The sequence below is a fragment of the Amblyraja radiata genome, chromosome 2 (assembly GCF_010909765.2).
Source record: "Amblyraja radiata isolate CabotCenter1 chromosome 2, sAmbRad1.1.pri, whole genome shotgun sequence".
NCBI lineage: Eukaryota > Metazoa > Chordata > Chondrichthyes > Rajiformes > Rajidae > Amblyraja > Amblyraja radiata.
The window spans coordinates 123150161-123170718 of NC_045957.1; the positions used below are offsets into that span (position 1 = coordinate 123150161).

A 20558-nucleotide genomic window follows, 5' to 3' on the forward strand; every position below is an offset into this window, starting at 1 on the left:
TTTGGTTACTGGGTTCCTGCTGTTGCCCTAAGTGCAATCTTTGTGTTGGCATTTTGGCCAGATTGACGTTTGAATTAATTTTTTACTGGCTGGTGGGCAAGGTCATACATTCTGGAATCTGGTCGTCTATAAATATATTAGGACTTTAGAAGGATGAGGGAGATCTCATTGAAGCCTGCTAGATAATGAAAAGGCTTATAGTGGATGCGGAGACCATATTTCCACTAGTGGGAGAGACTAGAACCAGAGGGCACAGCCTCAGGAGATAAAGACATAACCTTTAGAATGGAGATGAGGAATTTCTTTACCCAGAGGGCAGTGAATCTGTGAAATTCATTTACACGATGGTAGGGTTGCTGCCTTACAGCACCTGCGACCCGGGGTCCAATTCTAACTACGAGTCTGTACGGATCCCTCTAAATCTATCCTATCCATGAACCTGTCTAAATATTTCTTAAATGTTGCAATATTACCTGCCACAACTACCTCCTCTGGCAGCTCGCTCCATACACCCACCACCCTTTTATGTTAAAAAGTTCCTCTAAACCCTTCCTGTCCATGTATGTGAGAAAATCCATTGTTGTAAATGGTGTACTTTGTTGATTTGTAGAATGAATGGATTCGTTGAGCAGGTTGGGCCTGCACTCATTGGAGTTTGAAGTCTGAGAGACGATCTAATCAAAACATGAGTCATGGAGTCACACAGAACGGAAACCGGCCCTTTAATAATAATAATAATAAATTTTATTTAATGGGCGCCTTTCAGACATCTCAAGGACACCTTACATAGTAATCGGAATAAAAACATATAATCGGAATATAACAAGTAATAAAGACATCACAGAGACACAAATTAAAAACAGAATTCAATCCAAAAACAGAAAATCAAAAACACAGTGTGATTTGGCCCAACTTACACATGCCAACCAAGAAGTCCCATCGAAGCTCGTCCCACCAGCCTGAGTTTGGCTCATATCCTTCTAAACCTTTCCTATCCCTGTGTACATGTAAAAATGTGAGGGAGGTGACAAGGTGGATGTTGATGGGATGCTTCTTATCATAGTCCTCTGTTGGGGTCAAGGAAAGAGTGTTCACGTCGCTGCCCTGTTTCCACCAATCTTTCCACCACCACCACGCACAAGAAGTGACAAGACAGACACCATTGTATGCAGATGCCGAGAAGGGTGTTCAGCTCTGGCTGAACAACTTCTAATCTTGTGTGTGGACTCGATAAGAAGAAGATAGTCCTCTGTTTCTTGATTCCCTTACTCTGAGTAGAATGCTCTGCATTTACCCTATCTATGATATGATCGTATATACCTCTTTAATTTCATCCTCCTGCGCTCCAAGGAATAGCCTGCCCATCCACACCTGATAGCTCAGGCCCTCCAGCCCTGACGATTGGAGAAAAGGGGAATTTGTACCAGAACAGCACAGGAACAGGTCCTTTGGCCTACAATGTCTGTTTGAACATGATGCCAAGAGCAACTCTTATCTGCCATATCTCTCCATTCTAATTGTATGCCCATCCAAAGTCTCTTTTGCACTTTGCCCCCTCTCACCTTCAAACTATGCCCTCTGGTCTTGGCCATTTCCACCCTGGGGGAGAAAAAAGGTTCTGAATGTCTACCCTACCTGTGCCATATATACTCATAATAGATGTAGACTGATGGAGGGGTGGGGTGGCGAGATGGGGGGGGGGGGGGGGGTGAGAATAGACTGGAGCGGGCAGAGAATAGGCTGGGGCGGGCGAGTTGGGGGAAAGTTCATATGGGGGAAGGGGGTGGTGATATGGGAGAATGGAATGGTGGAGCAGTGAGATGGGGAGGTTAAAGAGGTGGGAGAGTGAGGTGCGCCAGGGAGATGGGGGGGGGGGGGGTTGCTGAGGTGACCGTGTTGTGGGGGGCCCGCCCATCGCCCCCATCACACCCGCACCCTCCTCACACACACACACACCCCCACTCCTCACGCCCGCTCCCCTCTTACGCCATCCAATCCCCCAGCCTCTTTCATGCCCTTCCCCCACCCCTCACACACACCTCCCCCCCACCACCTCTCACACATCCCTCCCCCACCCCTCACACTCTCCCCCCATCCCTCACACACACATCTTCCCTCACACCCTCTTCCCACACCCCTCCTCCAAACCTCACACCCTCTTTCCCCATCCCTCACACACACGCACATCTTCCCCCACCCCTCACACCCCCCATCCCTCACACACCCCCCATCCCTCACACACCCCCCATCCCTCACCACCCCCCATCCCTCACACACCCCTCACCCTCCTCTTCCCCCACCCCTCACACCCCAGCTCCCCCCATCCCTCACCCCCCCCCATCCCTCACCCCCCCCATCCCCCACACCTCACTCCCCCCATCCCCCACCCACCCATCCCCCAACCCTCACCCCCCCCATCCCTCACACACACCCCCATCCCTCACACACACCCCCATCCCTCACACACACCCCCATCCCCCACCCCTCACCCCCCCCCCATCCCCCCCCCTCACCCCCCATCCCCCACCCCCCCTCCCACACACACCCTCCACACACCCCTCCCCCTCGCGCTCCACTCCACCCCCCCCCCCCCGCTCGCGCACCGCCCGCCCGCGGCTGTGATGATCTGAACCGCGCGCTCCAACCGCCCTCCGCCCGCCCGCCCGCCCGCGCCGTGAGGTGAACCCTCCATCCGTCCCCACACACCTGCCCCCTCACTCACCCCGTCCCCTCCCCCCACCACCACACGACGCCATGAGCCACCGACACCCGACTCAGCAGCGGGGGCCGGCGCCGGCGGCGGCGGAGAAGAAGAAGAAGAAGAGGTTGACCGGCACCATCGGCGGCAGCGGATCTCCGCCATCCCCGCCCGTCGACGCCGCGGCCGCCCGGAGCCCGGAGCGCAGTCGCAGCCGCAGCCGCAGCCCGAGTGGGGGCGCTGTAGACGGAGGGCGGCGAGCGGGCGGCCCGGAGGAGGGCGGCGGGCTGGCGGAGCGGCAACCGGCCGATGGTGTCCCCCCCGACCCCGACCCCCCGCTCCCCACCTCGCCCGCCGACGGCGCACCGTCCCTGGGCGGCAGCAGCAGCAGCAGCGGCGGCGGCGGCGGCGGCGGCGGCATCACCCCCACCTGCAGGATCTGCTTCCAGGGCTCCGAGCAGGTGAGTCGTTTACACACCTACTCTCTTATCCCTCAGATAAGAACTCTCCCCAAAGTTTGAACCTCTATAATCTTTGGTTTGAAGGGTGCTGGATTATCAACCACACTGTTTATTAGAGATAAAGCGTCAGGCAACATGGAAATAGGTCCTTCAGCCCAACATGGCCACAACATTTGCCCATCCAAGCCCTTCCCGTTTGCTGTTCACCATATCCCTCTGAACCCTTCTTCTCCATGTACCTGTCCAAATGTCTTTTACATGTCCATAATTGATAGAAACAGAATTAGGCCATTCGGCCCGGCAAGTCTATGCTATTCAATCACGGCTGATCTATCTCTCCCTCTCAACCCCATTCTCCTGCCTTCTCCCCATAACCCCTGACACCACACTGATCAAGAATCTATCTACCTCTGCCATAAAAAAAAAAGGAAAGATGTTGTCAAGCTGGGACGGCAGACAGACACACAATGCTGGAGTAAACTCAGCGGGATTCAGAGGCAGCATCTCTGGAGAGACCCTGAGGGTCTCTAGAGGGCCTGAGCTACAGGGAGAGGTTGAGCAGGCTGGGACTCTAATCCATTAACATCTAATCCATGGAGCGCAGGAGGATGAGGGGAGATCTTATAGAGGTGTACAAAATCATGAGAGGAATAGATCGGGTAGACGCACAGAGTCTCTTGCCCAGAGTAGGGGAATCGAGGATCAGAGGACATAGGTTTAAGGTGAAGGGGAGAAGACTTAATAGGAATCTGAGGGATAACCTTTTTCACACAAAGGGTGGTGGGTGTATGGAACGAGCTGCCAGTGGAGGTAGTTGAGGCGTGGACTATCCCAACGTTGAAGAAGCAGTTAGACAGGTACATGGATAGGGCAGGCTTAGAGGGACGTGGGCAGGCGGGACTAGTGTAGCTGGGATATGTTGGCCGGTGCGGGCAATTTGGGCAGAAGGGCATGTTTCCACACTGTATCACTCACTCTTTGACTATGAAGAAGAAACCACAAATAAAAACGGGTTGAAAGCAGGCCCCTTTCACGAAACAGTTCAAACATCGAGCATGCAGCACCCTTTCATAAAACGGGGCAAAACAAAAACAAAAAACAGGCGGAAAGCGCGCCCCATTCATGAAAATGTAACCGAAGCATTTCATTAAACGGAGCAAACAACGGCCTGGAATGGAAGTACGTCCTATTCATGAAACTGCAACAATAAAAACGGACTGTAAGCGCGGCTCATTCATAAAACTACAAAAAGAATGGGCTGAAAGCACTTCATTCATAAAAATTGTGCAAAATAGGGCCGAAAGCAAGTCTCATTCATAAAACTGTGCACCGACGGGATCTATCCCGTGTTTCACTTGCAATATAAAGTCGTTCAACAGCTATTTGTAATTCATTACCATCTGCAACATCACATACTGACACCTGCAAGCTTTCTTGATGACACAAGGAACTGCAGATGCTGGAATCAAGTTTTTGATAGTGGATGCAATATTAAATAGCCGCTGCCTGGGAAACACACACTGCAGTTTCATGTCTTGAATAGTGGAAAATATGATTTTAGTTCAGATTCTATAACTTTTTTTAAAATAAAATTAAAACGCGTGTTATTGTTTGCGGACTGAACATATCTCAATCCTGGCAAGGGAGGAATGATTATTATTTTAGCTGTTTTTATGATACTCTTGAAAAATAAAAATAAAACAAGTGTAGTTTTATCCAGACAGAATATACCTCTATCAAGGCGTGGTGGGAAATATTGTTATTTTAGCAAAACACAAAGTGCTGCAGTAACTCCGCGAACCAGGCAGCATCTGTGGAGGGAATGGACAGGCGACGTTTCTGATCCGCACCCGTCTTAGGACTAATTTTATTGTGTTGCTCAAGTTTCCGGCATGTGGAGTTTCAGATCAAACTGTAGCCTCTCTTTCCCAATTAGGCTTCTGAGACCTTTTTTCAGACCCGAAAGATCGCCTGCCTGTCCATTCCCCCCACACATGCTGCCTGACCCGCTGAGTTCCTCCAACACTTTGTGCCTCGCACAAGATTCCCGGCATCTCTTGTGTCTCCGAGTGATTGATTTTAGTTCCAGCCTGTTCTGGCGCCTTGCATTGCACAGTGCGTAGCAAGCTGGCCTGCGAGTTTGATTTCAGCACCATGGTCAGCGCCGCTCCCTCTCGGAGGCTGGGGCTTTGAAAGGAGCACAGCACACAGCGAGCTCTGCATTCTCACCGGCTAATACATTTACACACAGTTGAGGTTCTTTATTCGCCTTTTTCACAATTCCACAAGGAATTCCTAGTCGAATCATCAAACTATTACTGCGTTTATTCGTAAAGTATTCCAACAGATTCTGACAATCAAAGATTCTGACAAGCAAAGTGCTGGAGTGACACAGCAGATCAGGCAGCATCTCTGAAGAATATGGATGGGTGACGTTTCACAGAGTGCTGGTGTAACTCAGCGCATCAGGCAGCATCTCTGGAGAACATGGATAGGTGACGTTTCACAGAGTGCTGGAGTAACTCAGCGGGTCAGGCAGCAACTCTGAAGAACATGGATAGGTGACGTTTCACAGAGTGCTGGAGTAACTCAGCGGGCCAGGCAGCATCTCTGGAGAACATGGATAGGTGACGTTTGAGGTTGGGACCCTTCCTCAGACCCAAGAAGGGTCCCGACCTAAAACGTCACCTCTGCTTTTTCTCCATAGATACTGCGCGACCTGCTGAGTTACTCCAGCACTCTGTGTCCATCTTTGGTATCAACCAGCATCTGCAGTTCTTAGGTTCTAGATTCTGCCAATCCATCCAAGCACATGGTCCAGTCTGAAGAATGGTCTCGACCCGAAACGTTGCCTATTTCCTTCGCTCCATAGACCCCCTCCCTCTTGCCGGTGGAGACGATGGAGAGAGAGAAGGGGGAGAGAGAGAAGAGGGAGAGAAAGAGAGAAGGGGAGAAGGAGAGGGGGGGAGAGAGAGAAGGGAGAGGGAGTGGGAGAGAGAGAAGGGGGAGAGAGAGAAGGGAGAGAGAGAGGGGGAGAGAGAAGAGGGGAGTGAGAAGGGAGAGACATGAGGGTCACACAAGCCATAGGTGACAGGGCAATCTGAACCCAAGCAGCAAGTTGTAAGCGGCCGAAGGTGCGCATCCCTCAGGACAGCCCTCACTCTCCCACGGCCACCCTCCGTGGGCTGTGGGTCGGGTGGATCGGAGGTGTGGGACAATGTTCATCCCTCCACAGTGATGTGATGGACACGGGGGTCTGGACCAATCGCTGGCACGTCCCGCCCCCCCCGGAAACATCATGTCTGTTATTTGACTTTTCTGTTGAGCGGCATTCGGTTCGTTGGCTTATAGGCGACGCCGCCTTTCGGGTAGGTGGCGTTTCGGCAGAGCGGCCATTCGGTGAGTTTGCTTTTAGGCGCTGCAGCCTTTCGGTTAGTTGGCTTTTAGGCGTCCCGCCCTTTCGGTTAGTTTGCATTTATGCTTCGTTATCATTCGGTTATGTGGCGTTTCTGCCTTGTTTCCATTTGGTTATTTGGCTTCCACTTCTTTGCTTCGGCTTCTCGTCCGTTGGCGCCACATCCATACACTGGAATGAGCTGCCAGAGGAGGTAGTTGAGGCAGGTACTATCACAAGGTTTAAGAAACATTTGGACAGGTACTTGGATAGGACAGGTTTAGAGGGATATGGGCCAAACGCAGGCAGGTGGGACTAGTGTGGATGGGGCATGTTGGTCGGTGTGGATGAGTTGAGTCAAAGGGCCTGTTTTCCTGCTGTGTGACTATGACTCTCTATGGTCATAACATAAACCATATATTAAGAACTGAGTCAGCAGGACCCAACAGAGATTTTATTCAAATACATTAATTAATTGAGGACTGCAATGATTATTGAATATTTAAAGGACTGAATAATTATGAAATAGGGTTGTTTAACAAACACGGTGGCGCAGTTGGTAGAGCTGTTGTCTCAGAGCACTAGAGGCCCGGATTCGATCTTTATCTCGGGTGGTGTCTGTATGTGCAGTTTGCACATTCTCCCTGTGACTCAGTAGGTTTCCTAGAGGTGCTCTGGTGCCCTCCCATATCCCAAAGCCATGCGGGCTTGTAGGTTAATTAGATGAGAAAGTGGGATAACAGAGAACTAATGTGAATGGGTGATCGATGGTTGGCATGTAGTTGGTGGGCCGAAGTGCCTGTTTCTATGCTGTATCTGAAAACAAACAAAAACAACTTTCATGATGAATATTTTCATGTCAGTCGTGCTTGTATTCTTGCAATTCTAGAAATGCTCCACAGCAAGAACCTCATGTGTGGAATTCCGTCAAGTTTACCAGTGACCCTATGCGGTCAACTTCAAATAATGCAGTTGATAGTTTACTTTAGTTGGTTGAGTTTAATTTATTGTCACGTGTACCGAGGAACTGTGAAAAACGTTTGTTGCGTAGTTAACCAGTCGGCGGAAAGACTTGTCAGCAGGGAAGTGTACGTAACTTGAATGACCACATTGAGAGAGACATGTTGAATGCATATTGAATGCATACAGAATGGACATGTATGAAACAGAAAGTGTGCCCTCTCCAGATGTTCTGGGTAAGTTATTTGCTAAGCAAGGAAGCTGCCTGATTTATAAAGAATACCCTGCAGTTGTGATTTTTCCGCTTAAGGATGTTATTTGTTACTTTTCCAACATAGTTTTTCCATGGCTGATTATTTTGGAATCCTTCACGTACACAATCCCATGATAAGAGAATGGGAAAATTGTTCAAATTTAACCAGTGCCAGCAAGGCAGAAATTGATAGAAGATATGTGTCATAGTCATACAGTTTGGAAACAGGTCCTTCGGCCCAACTTGCCCACACCGACCGACCAATCCCATCTACAATAGTCCCCACTGCCTGCTTTTGGCCCGTATCCCTCCAAATCTGTCCTATCCATGTACCTGCCTAGATGTTTCTTAAACATTACGATAGTACCTGCTGATTTTTTTATCCTCTTTTTTTTGGTAACATTTACATCTCTTGATGTATTCAACAGAGAGTTAGATATAGCTCTTAGGGCTAACAGAATCAAGAGACATGGGAAGAAAGCAGGAACACTGTACTGATTCTGGATGTTCAGCCATGATCATATTGAATGGTGGTGCTGGCTCGAAGGGCCGAATGGCCTACACCTGCACCTATTCTCTATGTTTCTAACACTTGGTTGAGATCAGAAATTCATCATGTAACAGAACACAGGTGACTAAGTGGAAAATGATTCCCTTGCCTATTATTAATCTACCTGTATCATAATTAAGTGAACTCAACCTAGCTTTCTAGAAGTTTTATGCTAGCTCTCTTCTGACATTTTTTCCCATCACTTACAATCAGTCGGAAAAAGGATCTCGACCCGAAACCACCTATCCATGTTCTCCAGAGATGCTGCCTGGCCCTCTGAGTTACTCCAGCATTCTGTGAAACGTCACCTATCCATGTTCCCCACAGATGCTGCCTGGCCCGCTGAGTAACTCCAGCACTCTGTGAAACGTCACCTATCCATGTTCTCCGCTGAGTTACTCCCGCACTTTGTGTCTATCTTTGGTTGAGGGGGAGACCTGATAGAAGTGTATAAAATATGAGAGACAGACAAAGTATACAATCTGAAGAACCATTTTCCCAGGGTGGAAATGTAAAAATGTAGAGGGCATAGTTGAGGGACAAAGTTTCAAAGAAATGTGTGATGCAGATTATTAATACAGAGGGTGGTAGATGCCTGAAACACGCTGCCAGGTGTGGTGGTGAAGACAGATATGATGGCAGCGGATCATGAGAAGATATGCAGGAAATAGAGATGATAAGGATAACGTGCAAGTTAATTTAACCTGGTTTAGTTTAATTTCAAGATATCGAAATGAAACAGGCCCTTTGGCCCACCGAGTCCACGCCGACCATCCATCACCCGTACACTAGTTCTACGTTATCCCACTTTCGTATCCTACACACTAGGGGCAATTTAAAGGGGCAAATTAACCTACAAACGGCACGTCTTTAGAATGTGGAAGGAAACCAGAATGTGGATGAAAACCCACCCGGTCACATGGCGAACGCACAAACTCCGCACGCACACAGCACTCAAGGTCAGGATCAAACCCAGTTCTCTGGCCCTGTAAGGCAGCAACTCTACCGCTGCGCCACTATGCACTATATATACTGGCTGATGTCAACCATGTTGTCATTTGTTTCACCTTGAATGAACCTTGTTTTCCTTTTGTTGCTCCCAGGGTGAATTGCTGAGTCCCTGCCGTTGTGACGGCTCTGTACGGTACTCCCATCAGCCGTGCCTTTTGAAGTGGATTAGTGAACGAGGGTCATGGAGCTGTGAGATTTGCTGTTACAAATATCATGTGGTGGCAATAAGAATGAAAAGACCTTGCCAGGTAAAGGGTCACCAAACCAAATACCATCACTGATAAAGTCCATTGAAAGTTAGTTTAATTAAGTTTTGCGCTGGATCATGAGGTCTGATGCCAAGAGGGATATTACATAACTAGTGATTTTCCATGCACTAGTTATTTGGTACTGGTTTATTATTGTCATAAGTACTAAGATATATGTGCAATCCAGTCAAAATACACTAAATACAACAGGCAGTGGATGCAGCCCAGACCATCACACAAACCAACTTCCCTTCCTTTGACCTCCGTCTACACGCCACACTGCCTCAGCAAGGCCAGCAGCATAATCAAGGACCAGAAGACATTCCCTCTTCTCCACTCTCCCATCAGGCAAGAGGTACAAAAGTTTAAAAATGCATACCTCCAGGTTCAGGGACAGTTTCTTCCCAGCTGTTGTCAGGCAACTGAACCATCCCATCAACAACTAGAGCGCGGTCCTGACCTCCCATCTACCTCATTAGAGACCTTTGAACTATCTTTGATTGAAACTTCATCAGACTTTATCTTGTATTAAACGTTATTCCCTTTATCCTGTATCTGTACACTGTGGACGGTTTAACTGTAATCATGTATAGTATATTCGTTGACTGATTAGCACGCAACAAAAAAGCTTTTTGCTATACTTTGGTACAGGAGACAATAATAAACTAAACTAGCCGTCATATCAATATGGTTGGACCAGAACAAATTGTTGGTGTTATTTATGCCCGGGAACTTGAATGTCTTGTCCATCTCCACCTTGGCATCAGTGATAGTGACTGGGGAGTGTACCGCCTCCCGCTTCCTGATGTCAATAACTAGCTCCTTTGTCTTGCTGACATGGTTGTTGTCTTGGCACCATGTTATTATGTTCTCTACCTCCTTCCTGTTCTCCGTCTCGGAGACCAGGCCCACATGGTGGTGTTATCTGCACACTAGAAATTGGACAGTGCAGATTTTGGCCGCACAGTCGTAAGTGTATAGTGAGTACAGTTGGGGACTGGAAACACATCCTTGAGGGGCACTGGTGTTGAGAATTATTGTGGAGGGTGTTTTTAGTTTAGAGATGTAACGTGGAAACAGACCCCTTCAGCCCACCGAGGCCATGCTCGCCATCAATCACCCATTCACACGGATTCTATGTTATCTCATTTTCTCATCCACTCCCTACAAACTAGGGGGCAATTTGCAGAGGGCCAATTGACCTACAAAGCTGCATGTGTTTTGGATGTGGGAAGAAACCAGGGCACCTGGGGGAAACCCATGGGGTTCCATGGAGAATGTACAAACTCCACACAGAGACGGCACCCGAGGTCAGGATCGAACCCCCGGTCTCTGGCAATGTGAGGCGACGGCTCTCTCAGCTGTGCTACTGTGCTGCCCTTTTAGTTCAGAGATACAGCATGGAAGCAGGCCCTTTGGCCCATCGAATCCACTCTGACCATCGATCACCCATTCACACTAGTTCTATTTCATCCCATATTCTCATCCACTCCCTACACACCAGGGGCAATTTACAGCGGGCCGATTAACCTACAAACCTGCATGTCTTTGGGATGTGGTCGGAAACTACATCCGGAGAAAACCCTCACGGTCACAGGGAGAGCGAGCAAACTCCACACCAGGCAGCACCCGAGATCAGGATGGAACAAGGGTCTCTGGTGGTGATGCAGTGACTCTACCAGCTACACTAATGTATCTCAGTTTTCCGCCTAATCTTACTGATTACGGTCGGTGGGTCAGGAGGTCCAGTGGCAGAAGTGGGTGCTGACTCCTGCGTCCAGAGGTTTATAAATGCTTTTGGTTGGGATTATGGTGTTGAAGTCAATAAATAGGAGTCTGATAGCGGTGTCCTTGTTAACCAGACTGGAGATGGGGCCCAGAGCACCATGAGTCTCAAGCAAGGGTCCATATGATGTCATTGGTTAGCTAGCTGACAAAGATGAGCTATGTGGAATATTAAGAACAAACTTGCAAGTTTAGTTTAGCTTCAGTTTAGTTTATTGTCACGTGTACCGAGGTGAAAAGCTTTTGCTGGGTGCCATCCAGTCAGCAGAAAGACAATACATGATTGCAATCAAGCCATTTATAGCCAGTAGATAGGTACAGGTCAAAGCAAAAACGTTTAGTACAAGGTGAAGCCAGCAAAGTCCAATCAAGGATAGTCCAAGGGTCACCAATGTGATAGATAGTAGTTCAGCACTGCTCTTGGGTTGTGGGATATAAAGTAAAAACAGGCCCCTCGGCCCACTGAGTCCGCGCCGACCAGAGATCCCCGTACACTACTTCTATTCTACACCCAAGGGACAATTTACAAAAGCCAACTAACCTAAAAACCTGTACGACTTTGGGACGTGGGAGGAAACCGGAGCACCCAGAAAAAACCCACGCGGTCACAGGAAACTCACAAACTCCGCACAGACAGGAAGCACCTGTAGTCAGGATCGAACCTGGGTCTCTGGCGCTGTGAGGCAGCAACTCTACCGCTGTGCCAACGTGCCACACATCAAATGTTTGCAAATCATCAAGCAGATATATAAAACAGAAACAGATACATGATACTCTGTTCACTGCAAGATCTGTGCAGAACAATTAAGCATGGACCTCTTCAAACAGCAATGTTATTCTTTAATGTATGTTATTCATTCATGAAATGCAGGTTCCTCTAGTTGCCCTTGAACCAAGTAGCACGCTAAGCTATTTTTGTCATAATATTACCATTTTTCCAACATGAACAAGACTAGCTAATGACAGAATATTTCCTTCCATTTCACTGGACCACTAGATAGTCAGAATATTATTCCCCAGGGTGGAATTGTTCAACACCAGAGGGTATAAAGTGAGAGGAGCAAAGTTTAAAGGTGATGTATGGGGCAAGTTTTTTTTTTGCATAGAGGGTGGACAGCTTGGAACGGGCTGCCAGGGATGGTGGTGGAGACAGATACGATAGTGGCTTTTAAGAGGCTTTTAGATAGGCAGATGGATATGTAGGGATATGGATTATGTGCAGGCAGATAGATGTTGGTTTTGGCATCATGTTCAGCCCAGATTGTCTACTCCATATAAGTGACTCATAATTTTATGTACTGCATTATACATAATGTATTTATATCACGAATTTCCAACTGAAGTAAACCATTACAACTCGCTCAAAGAAATCTACCGAATAAATAAAAAGGCCTGGATAAAGTGGACTTGGAAAGAATGTTTCCAGTAATGAGAGAGTCTAGAATAACAGGGCACACAGCATCTGAATAAACAGATGTACAGTGGCTTGCAAAAGTTTTCATACCCCTTGAACTTTTCCACATTTTGTCACGTTACAACCACAAACGTAAATGTATTTTATTGGGATTTTATGTGATAGACCAACACAAAGTGGTGCATAATTGTGAAATGGAAGGAATACATGGTTTTCAAATTTTTTTACAAATAAAAAACTGAAAAGTGTGGCGTGCAAAAGTATTCAGCCCCCTTGAGTCAATACTTTGTAGAACCACCTTTCGCTGCAATTACAGCTGCAAGTCTTTTGGGGTATGTCTCTACCAGCTTTGCACATCTAGAGACTGAAATTTTTGCCCATTCTTCTTTGCAAAATAGCTCAAGCTCAGTCAGATTGGATGGAGAGCGTCTGTGAACAGCAATTTTCAAGTCTTGCCAGAGATTCTCAATTGGATTTAGGTCTGGACTTTGACTGGGCCATTCTAACACATGAATATGCTTTGATCTAAACCATTCCATTGTAGCTCTGGCTGTATGTTTAGTGCCGTTGTCCTGCTGGAAGGTGAACCTCCGCCCCAGTCTCAAGTCTTTTGCAGACTCTAACAGGTTTTCTTCCTAGATTGCCCTGTATTTGGCTCCATCCATCTTCCCATCAACTCTGACCAGCTTCCCTGTCCCTGCTGAAGAAAAGCATCCCCACAGCATGATGCTGCCACCACCATGTTTCACAGTGGGGATGGTGTGTTCAGGGTGATGTGCAGTGTTAGTTTTCCGCCACACATAGCGTTTTGCATTTAGGCCAAAAACTTCAATTTTGGTCTCATCTGACCAGAGCACCTTCCTCCACATGTTTGCTGTGTCCCCCACATGGCTTGTGGCAAACTGCAAACGGGACTTCTTATGGCTTTTTATCAACAATGGCTTTCTTCTTGCCACTCTTCCATAAAGGCCCGATTTGTGGAGTGCACGACTAATAGTTGTCCTATGGACAGATTCTTCCGCCTGAGCTGTGGATCTCTGCAGCTCCTCCAGAGTTACCATGGGCCTCTTGGCTGCTTCTCTGATCAATGCTCTCCTTGCCCAGCCTGTCAGTTTAGGTGGACGGCCATGTCTTGGTAGGTTTGCAGTTGTGCCATACTCTTTCCATTTTCGGATGATGGATTGAACAGTGCTCCGTGAGATGTTCAAAGCTTGGGATATTTTTTTATAACCTAACCCTGCTTTAAACTTCTCCACAACTTTATCCCTGACCTGTCTGGTGTGTTCCTTGGGCTTCATGATGCTGTTTGTTCACTAATGTTCTCTAACAAACCTCTGAGGCCTTCACAGAACAGCTGTATTTATACTGAGATTAGATTACACACAAGTGGACTCTATTTACTAATTAGGTGACTTCTGAAGGCAATTGGTTGCACTGGATTTTATTTAGGGATATCAGAGTAAAAGGGGCTGAATACTTTTGCACGCCACACTTTTCAGTTTTTTATTTGTAAAAACATTCGTATCATTTTCCTTCCACTTCACAATTATGCGCCACTTTGTGTTGGTCTATCACATAAAATCCCAATTTTTAAAATCCCACATTTACGTTTGTGGTTGTAACGTGACAAAATGTGGAAAAGTTCAAGGGGTATGAATACTTTTGCAAGCCACTATACCTTCAGAGTGGAGATGGGGGGGAATTGTTTTAGCCATAGGGTGGTTAAACTGGAATTCATTGCCATAGATGACTGTGGAAGCCAAGTCATTGGGTATGTTTAAAGCAGAAATTGATAGATTCTTGATTCACAAGGGTGTCAGAGTTAATGGGCAGAAGGCGGGAGAATGGGGTGGAGAGGGAAAGATAGATCAATCTTGAATGAATGGCGGAGCAGACTCGATGAGCCGAATGGCCAAATTCTCCTCCTACGTCTTCTGGTCTTATGAAAACTAGACTATTGCGTTTTCAGAAGGGTGAAGGGAGGAGTGAGGGTGAGCACAAGAGAGCAATTTAACAGGTGAGAGATTGTAATCCTGTTTTCATTTAACAGTCCTGTTTAAAACTGTGGTTAACATGAGATTTGATTGAAGTGCTTGACAGCCCTAATGATTACTATTATCAGCTAATCTAGAACATTCCCCACATCCACTGGGTGTGGTTTTGTATTTGTTTCATTGGATCATAAGGCCATCCTATGGGTTACTAGTCCAGTAACATAACCAGTCTGCTACAATAACCCATGTGTGGTTCAATACTTTACTGTTAACCTCATGCTACACGGAACCCATTTTTTTGGATATTGTGTTCAGATTTGATCATTTGATCATTAAGCAGGAAAGAGCACAGTGAAGGTTTATGAGGATGTTGCCATTTCGCGAGGGCCTGTGCTATAGGGAGAGGGTCAGGCAGCATCTGTGGAGAACATGGATAGGTGACGTTTCACAGAGTGCTGGAGTAACTCAGCGGGTCAGGCAGCATCTCTGGTGAACATGCTAGAGTACCGACCTGAAACATCACCTATCCATGACCTCCAGATCTGCTGCCTAACCCACTAATTTACTCCTGCATTTTGTGTTCTATACGGTAGATAGGGCAGTACCAATACAGCAGAATGTGGATTAAAACTCCCAGTGTATCTTGTTCCTTAGACCTGCACGTTACTGGACCAGAATTTTGAGATTAAAAATGTCAGAGTGACATCTGCTGCCCATGCGTACAGTTAAAATAATCTGCAGTTTGGGAATATCCTGTTCCTCAGAAAACTGTGGTTGTAGTCACTTGTACATGGTTTATGTTTCGGTTTATTATTGTCACGTGAACCGAGGTACAATGAATAGCTTTGTTTTACATGCTCGCCAAAAAAATCAGTTACTATACATAAATACAATTACGTCAAGCTCAAGTACAGAAGGTAAAGCAAAGGAGAAGATACCGAGTGCAGAATATAGTTCTTGGCATTGTAACGCACCAGAGACAAAGTCCAATGTCCGCAATGGGGTAGAGGTGAATCAGACAGTACCCTAGCTTATGGATGGACCGTTCAGAATCCTGATAACAGAGGGAAGAAGCTATTCCTGAGTCTGGTGGTGCGCGCTATCAATCTTCTGTACCTTCCGTCCAATGGGAGCATAGAAAAGAAGGTATGACTAGGCTGGGAAAAGTCCTTGATTATGTTGTGGAGTTTGGTGTGTGTGATGGTCTGAGCTACATCTACAACTCTGCAATATCTGCAGTCTTGAGCAGAGCTGTTCCTAAACCAAGCTGTGATGCAACTGAGAGTATGCTTTCTATGGTGCATACTGTAGACGTTTGTAAGAGTCGATGTAAGAGAACTTGCCGAATTTCCTCAGGTTTATGTTTATTAGGGATTCTGGGCCGTTTCTTCCCGGCTGTTATCAGGCAACAGAATCATCCTACCACAACTAGAGAGCAGTCCTGAACTACCATCTACCTTATTTGTGACTCGGACTATCTTTGATCGGACTTTACTGGCTTTACCTTGCACTATTTCCTTACCCTGTATCTGTACACTGTGGACGGCTCGATTGTAATCATGTATTGTCTTTCCGCTGACTGGTTAGCATGCAACAAAAGCTTTTCACTGTACCTCGGCACACGTGACGATAAACTAAACTCAACTGAACTGAAATTATTGTCACACGTACCAAGGTACAATGAAACCATTTTCTTTGTGTACCATCCGATCAAATTAGATAATACTGTACATGAATGCAATCAAGCAAAACATAACAACAAAAGGCAGAACAAAGTGAATGGAGCTGATGTTCGATTTACAAGTAGAAAGGACATTAAAAAATCTAGGGCGATTGTATAGGATGCTAGTAGATCCTCCACTGGGACCAGCAAGCAAAGATGCACCATGCGTCCGGTGTCATATTTATTTCTGAAGATCAATATTAATTTTCTTGATCCTGCTGAAAATTCAGATCAATATCGCACTCGGCTTTTTTGAAGATGAAACAGACTATTTACAATCTAGGTTTCATGATCATCGTCCTCTGCAATAATCCTCATTCACCACTGTTGCCCCGCAAGGATTCATGAGTTCTCAGTGCCCCTTCTTTACTCCATATACACCCACAACTGTGCAGCCAAATAGGAATCTATAACTCAATTTACAAAGAGGCTACACCAAGGCAGCATTGTGGGCCAGATATCAAATAAGGACGAGTACAGGAAGGAGAATGAGAACCTTGAAACCTGGTGTCAGGACAACAACCTTTCCCTCAATGTCAGCAAGGCAAAGGAGATTGTGATCGATCTCAGGAAGTGAAGCGGTACACACATCCTGGCTTGTATTGACAGTACCGAAGTAGAGAAGGCTGAAAGCTTTAAGTTACTTGGAGTAAAAACTTCTGTAAATTGGAAATTGTCCCCAGTGTGTAGGACAGTGTTAGGGTACGGAGTGATCGCTGGTTGGCACGGACTCAGTGGGCCGAAGGGTCTGTTACCGAGCTGTTTGTCTAAAGTCTGAAATCTAAAGTTTTATTTAATAGATTATAGAAACAAGGAACTACAGACACTGGTTTATTAAAATGGTACAAAGTGGTGGAGTAACTCAGCGGGTCAGGCAGCATCAGTGGAGAACATGGATAGGTGACATTTCACAGAGTGCTGGAGTAACTCAGCGGGTCAGGCAGCATCAGTGGAGAACATGGATAGGTGACATTTCACAGAGTGCTGGAGTAACTCAGCGGGTCAGGCAGCATCTGTGGAGAACATGGAGAGGGACGTTTCGGGTCCACACCCTTCTTCGAACACTGCAGAGTCTAAAACTATCCCTGAAATTATCCATGTTCTCTAGAGATGCTGCCTGACCCGCTGAGTTAGTCCAGCACTTTGTGTCAAGTTTGAATTGATGATGTTCTCCGTTTTAAGTTAACATACTTTCTCTTCTTTCCTTCCCACAGTGGGAACCCATCACAGTGACGTTGGTGGAGAAGGTGCAAATAATTGCAGTGATCCTTGGTTGCCTCTTTCTGATAGCAAGTGTGACCTGGCTCTTATGGTCAGCCTTCAGCCCTGCTGCATTGTGGCAGAGAAGAGACATCTTATTTCAGATCTGCTACGGGATGTACGGCTTCATGGACCTTGTTTGTGTAGGTACGTACAATGCGAGAGAACTCAATATCCGTATCGTAAAGCCTGGCAATTGACATTGCTGGTAGGAACGTTTGATGACACTGGTCCCTGTACCCGCTGGAGTTTAGAAGGATGGGGGGAGGGGGGGGGACCTCATTGAAACTTACCGAATAGTGAAAGGCCTGGATAGAGTGGATGTGGAGAGGATGTTTCCACTAGTGGAAGAGTCTAGGACCAAAGGTCACAGCCTCAGAATTAAAGGACATAACATTAGAATGGCGATGAGGAGGAATTTCTTTAGCCAGAGGGTGGTGAATGTGTGGAATTCATTGCCACAGACGGCTGTGGAGACCAAGACAATGGGTATTTTTAAGGTGGAGATCTACAGATTCCTGATGATAAGGCTGTCATGGGTTACAGGGAGAAAGCAGAAGAATGGGGGTTGAGAGTGAAAGATAGATCAGCCATGATTGAATAGCGGAGTAGACTCGATGGGCCGAATAGCCTAATTTTGCTCTTTAGAGTTATGAACTTTGGAGATACAGCGTGGAATCAGGCCCTTTAGCCCACCGAGTCCACGCTGACCAGCGATCATCCCGTACTATCCTACACACAAGGAACATTTTGTATTTTTTACCAAACCCAATTAACCTACAAACCTGTACGTCTTTGGAGTGTGGAAGATAGCAAAGCACCCGGATAAAACCAACTTGTCATATCCATGTTGTTCAGAGATGCAGCTTAACCTGCTGAGTTACTCCAGCACATTGTGTCCTTCCGTGTATTAACCACCATCGGCAGCTCCTTGTTTCTACACTTTGAAATTAATGAGCACCTGTTAGTTTAGTTTAAAGATACAGCATGGAAACAGGCCCTTCGGCCCACCGAGTCCGTGCCGACCGGCCATCCTTGAACACTAGTTCTCATCCACTCATCCTACACACTAGGGGGCAATTTATAGAGGGCCAATTAACCTACAAACCCGCACGTCTTTGGGATGTGGGAGGAATCCGGAGGAAACTCGTGCTGTCATGGAGAACGTGCGAGCTCCACACCAGGTCAGGATTGAACCCGGGTCTCTGGTCTGTGAGGCAGCGACTCTACCGCTGTGCCACCGTGCCTGTGATCACATTTAGTTTGGTAGACAAAAATGCTGGAGTAACTCAGCAGGTCAGGCAGCATCTGTGGCGAACATGGATAGGTGACGTTTCACACAGTGCTGGAGTAACTCAGCGGGTCAGGCAGCACCTGTGGAGAACATGGCTAGGTGACGTTTCACAGAGTGCTGGAGTAACTCAGCGGGTCAGGCAGCATCTGTGGAGAACATGGATAGGTGACGTTTCACAGAGTGCTGGAGTAACTCAGCGGGTCAGGCAGCACCTGTGGAGAACATGGCTAGGTGACGTTTCACAGAGTGCTGGAGTAACTCAGCGGGTCAGGCAGCATCTGTGGAGAACATGGATAGGTGACGTTTCACAGAGTGCTGGAGTAACTCAGCGGGTCAGGCAGCATCTGTGGAGAACATGGATAGGTGACGTTTCACAGAGTGCTGGAGCAACTCAGCGGGTCAGGCAGCATCTGTGGAGAACATGGATAGGTGACGTCTCGGATCGAGACCCTTCCACTGACTGGATAATCTGATACCTTTCTCCACAGGACTGATAATTCACGAAGGAACAGCACTCTATCGGGTGTTCAAACGCTGGAGGGCCGTGAATCTGCACTGGACGGTGTTGAATTACGACAAATCGAAAGATTTGGAAGTCAGCAGTGGCACGGCCGAGCGAACGGTCAGCCAGAACATTTGGTCGTCGCTGAACCAGATGAGAAGGCAGCGGCCGGCAGCTTCCACCAGGCTGATGACAGAACAGTTCCAATGCAGCTACACCTTGTTGCATCTACTCACTCGCCTCAGGCCGCACGATGAGGACGATGACGAGGACAACAGCTCTGCCGAGGTGGTCATGAGGGTAACGACGGTATGAAAGTGCGCTCCTCATGTCCAGAGAACTCACCAAATACATATGTTTATTCCTGCCTTTGTACGCCCACATCAAACAAGTATACGGGATAAAGAAATGTAATATATTTAAAAATCCTTTTATAAATAAAATGCATGCACTTTTGATATGGTGCATACCTACCAGTGTAATATATATATATTTTTAAGACATTAAAAATGTTGGTTGATTTCTGTCTATAAGTTAATATATTAGTCAAATAGGTTTTCTTTCACGCTGATCATTGTTTTAAAAGACAAAACATGGCAAAATACATTCCTGAATTGTAATATGGCCGGTCAAAGTTCCTAATTATCACATAGAAACAAGGAAGTGCAGATTCAGGTTTATACCAAAGACAGAGTACTGGAGTAACTCAGCGGGTCAGGCAGCATCTGTGGAGAGCATGGATAGGTGACGTTTCACAGAGTGCTGGAGTAACAGCGGGTCAGGCAGCATCTGTGGAGAACATTGATATGTGATGTTTCATAGAGTGCTGGAGTAACTCAGCGGGTCAGGCAGCATCTGTGGAGAACATTGATATGTGATGTTTCACAGAGTGCTGGAGTAACTCAGCGGGTCAGGCAGCTTCGCTGGAGAAAGTGGATGGGTGACATTTCGCGTCGGGACAGTCTTCAGTTTGAAGCCTCTTAATTTTTCAATCTGAAGGGTCCCGAACAG

At 46.9% G+C, this 20558-nt stretch overlaps 1 protein-coding gene across 1 annotated transcript; it reads left to right on the forward strand.

Moving 5' to 3' along the window:
- The first annotated feature begins 2754 nt into the window (after nt 1–2754).
- Nucleotides 2755–20029, forward strand: LOC116985344 (E3 ubiquitin-protein ligase MARCH11-like). Its single transcript, XM_033040087.1, has 4 exons — nt 2755–3159; nt 9420–9575; nt 17706–17898; nt 19534–20029. Exons 1-4 carry the CDS (start codon nt 2755–2757, stop codon nt 19860–19862), a joined length of 1083 nt encoding a protein of 360 aa, XP_032895978.1. The 3' UTR covers nt 19863–20029.
- The last annotated feature ends 529 nt before the right edge of the window (nt 20030–20558 follow it).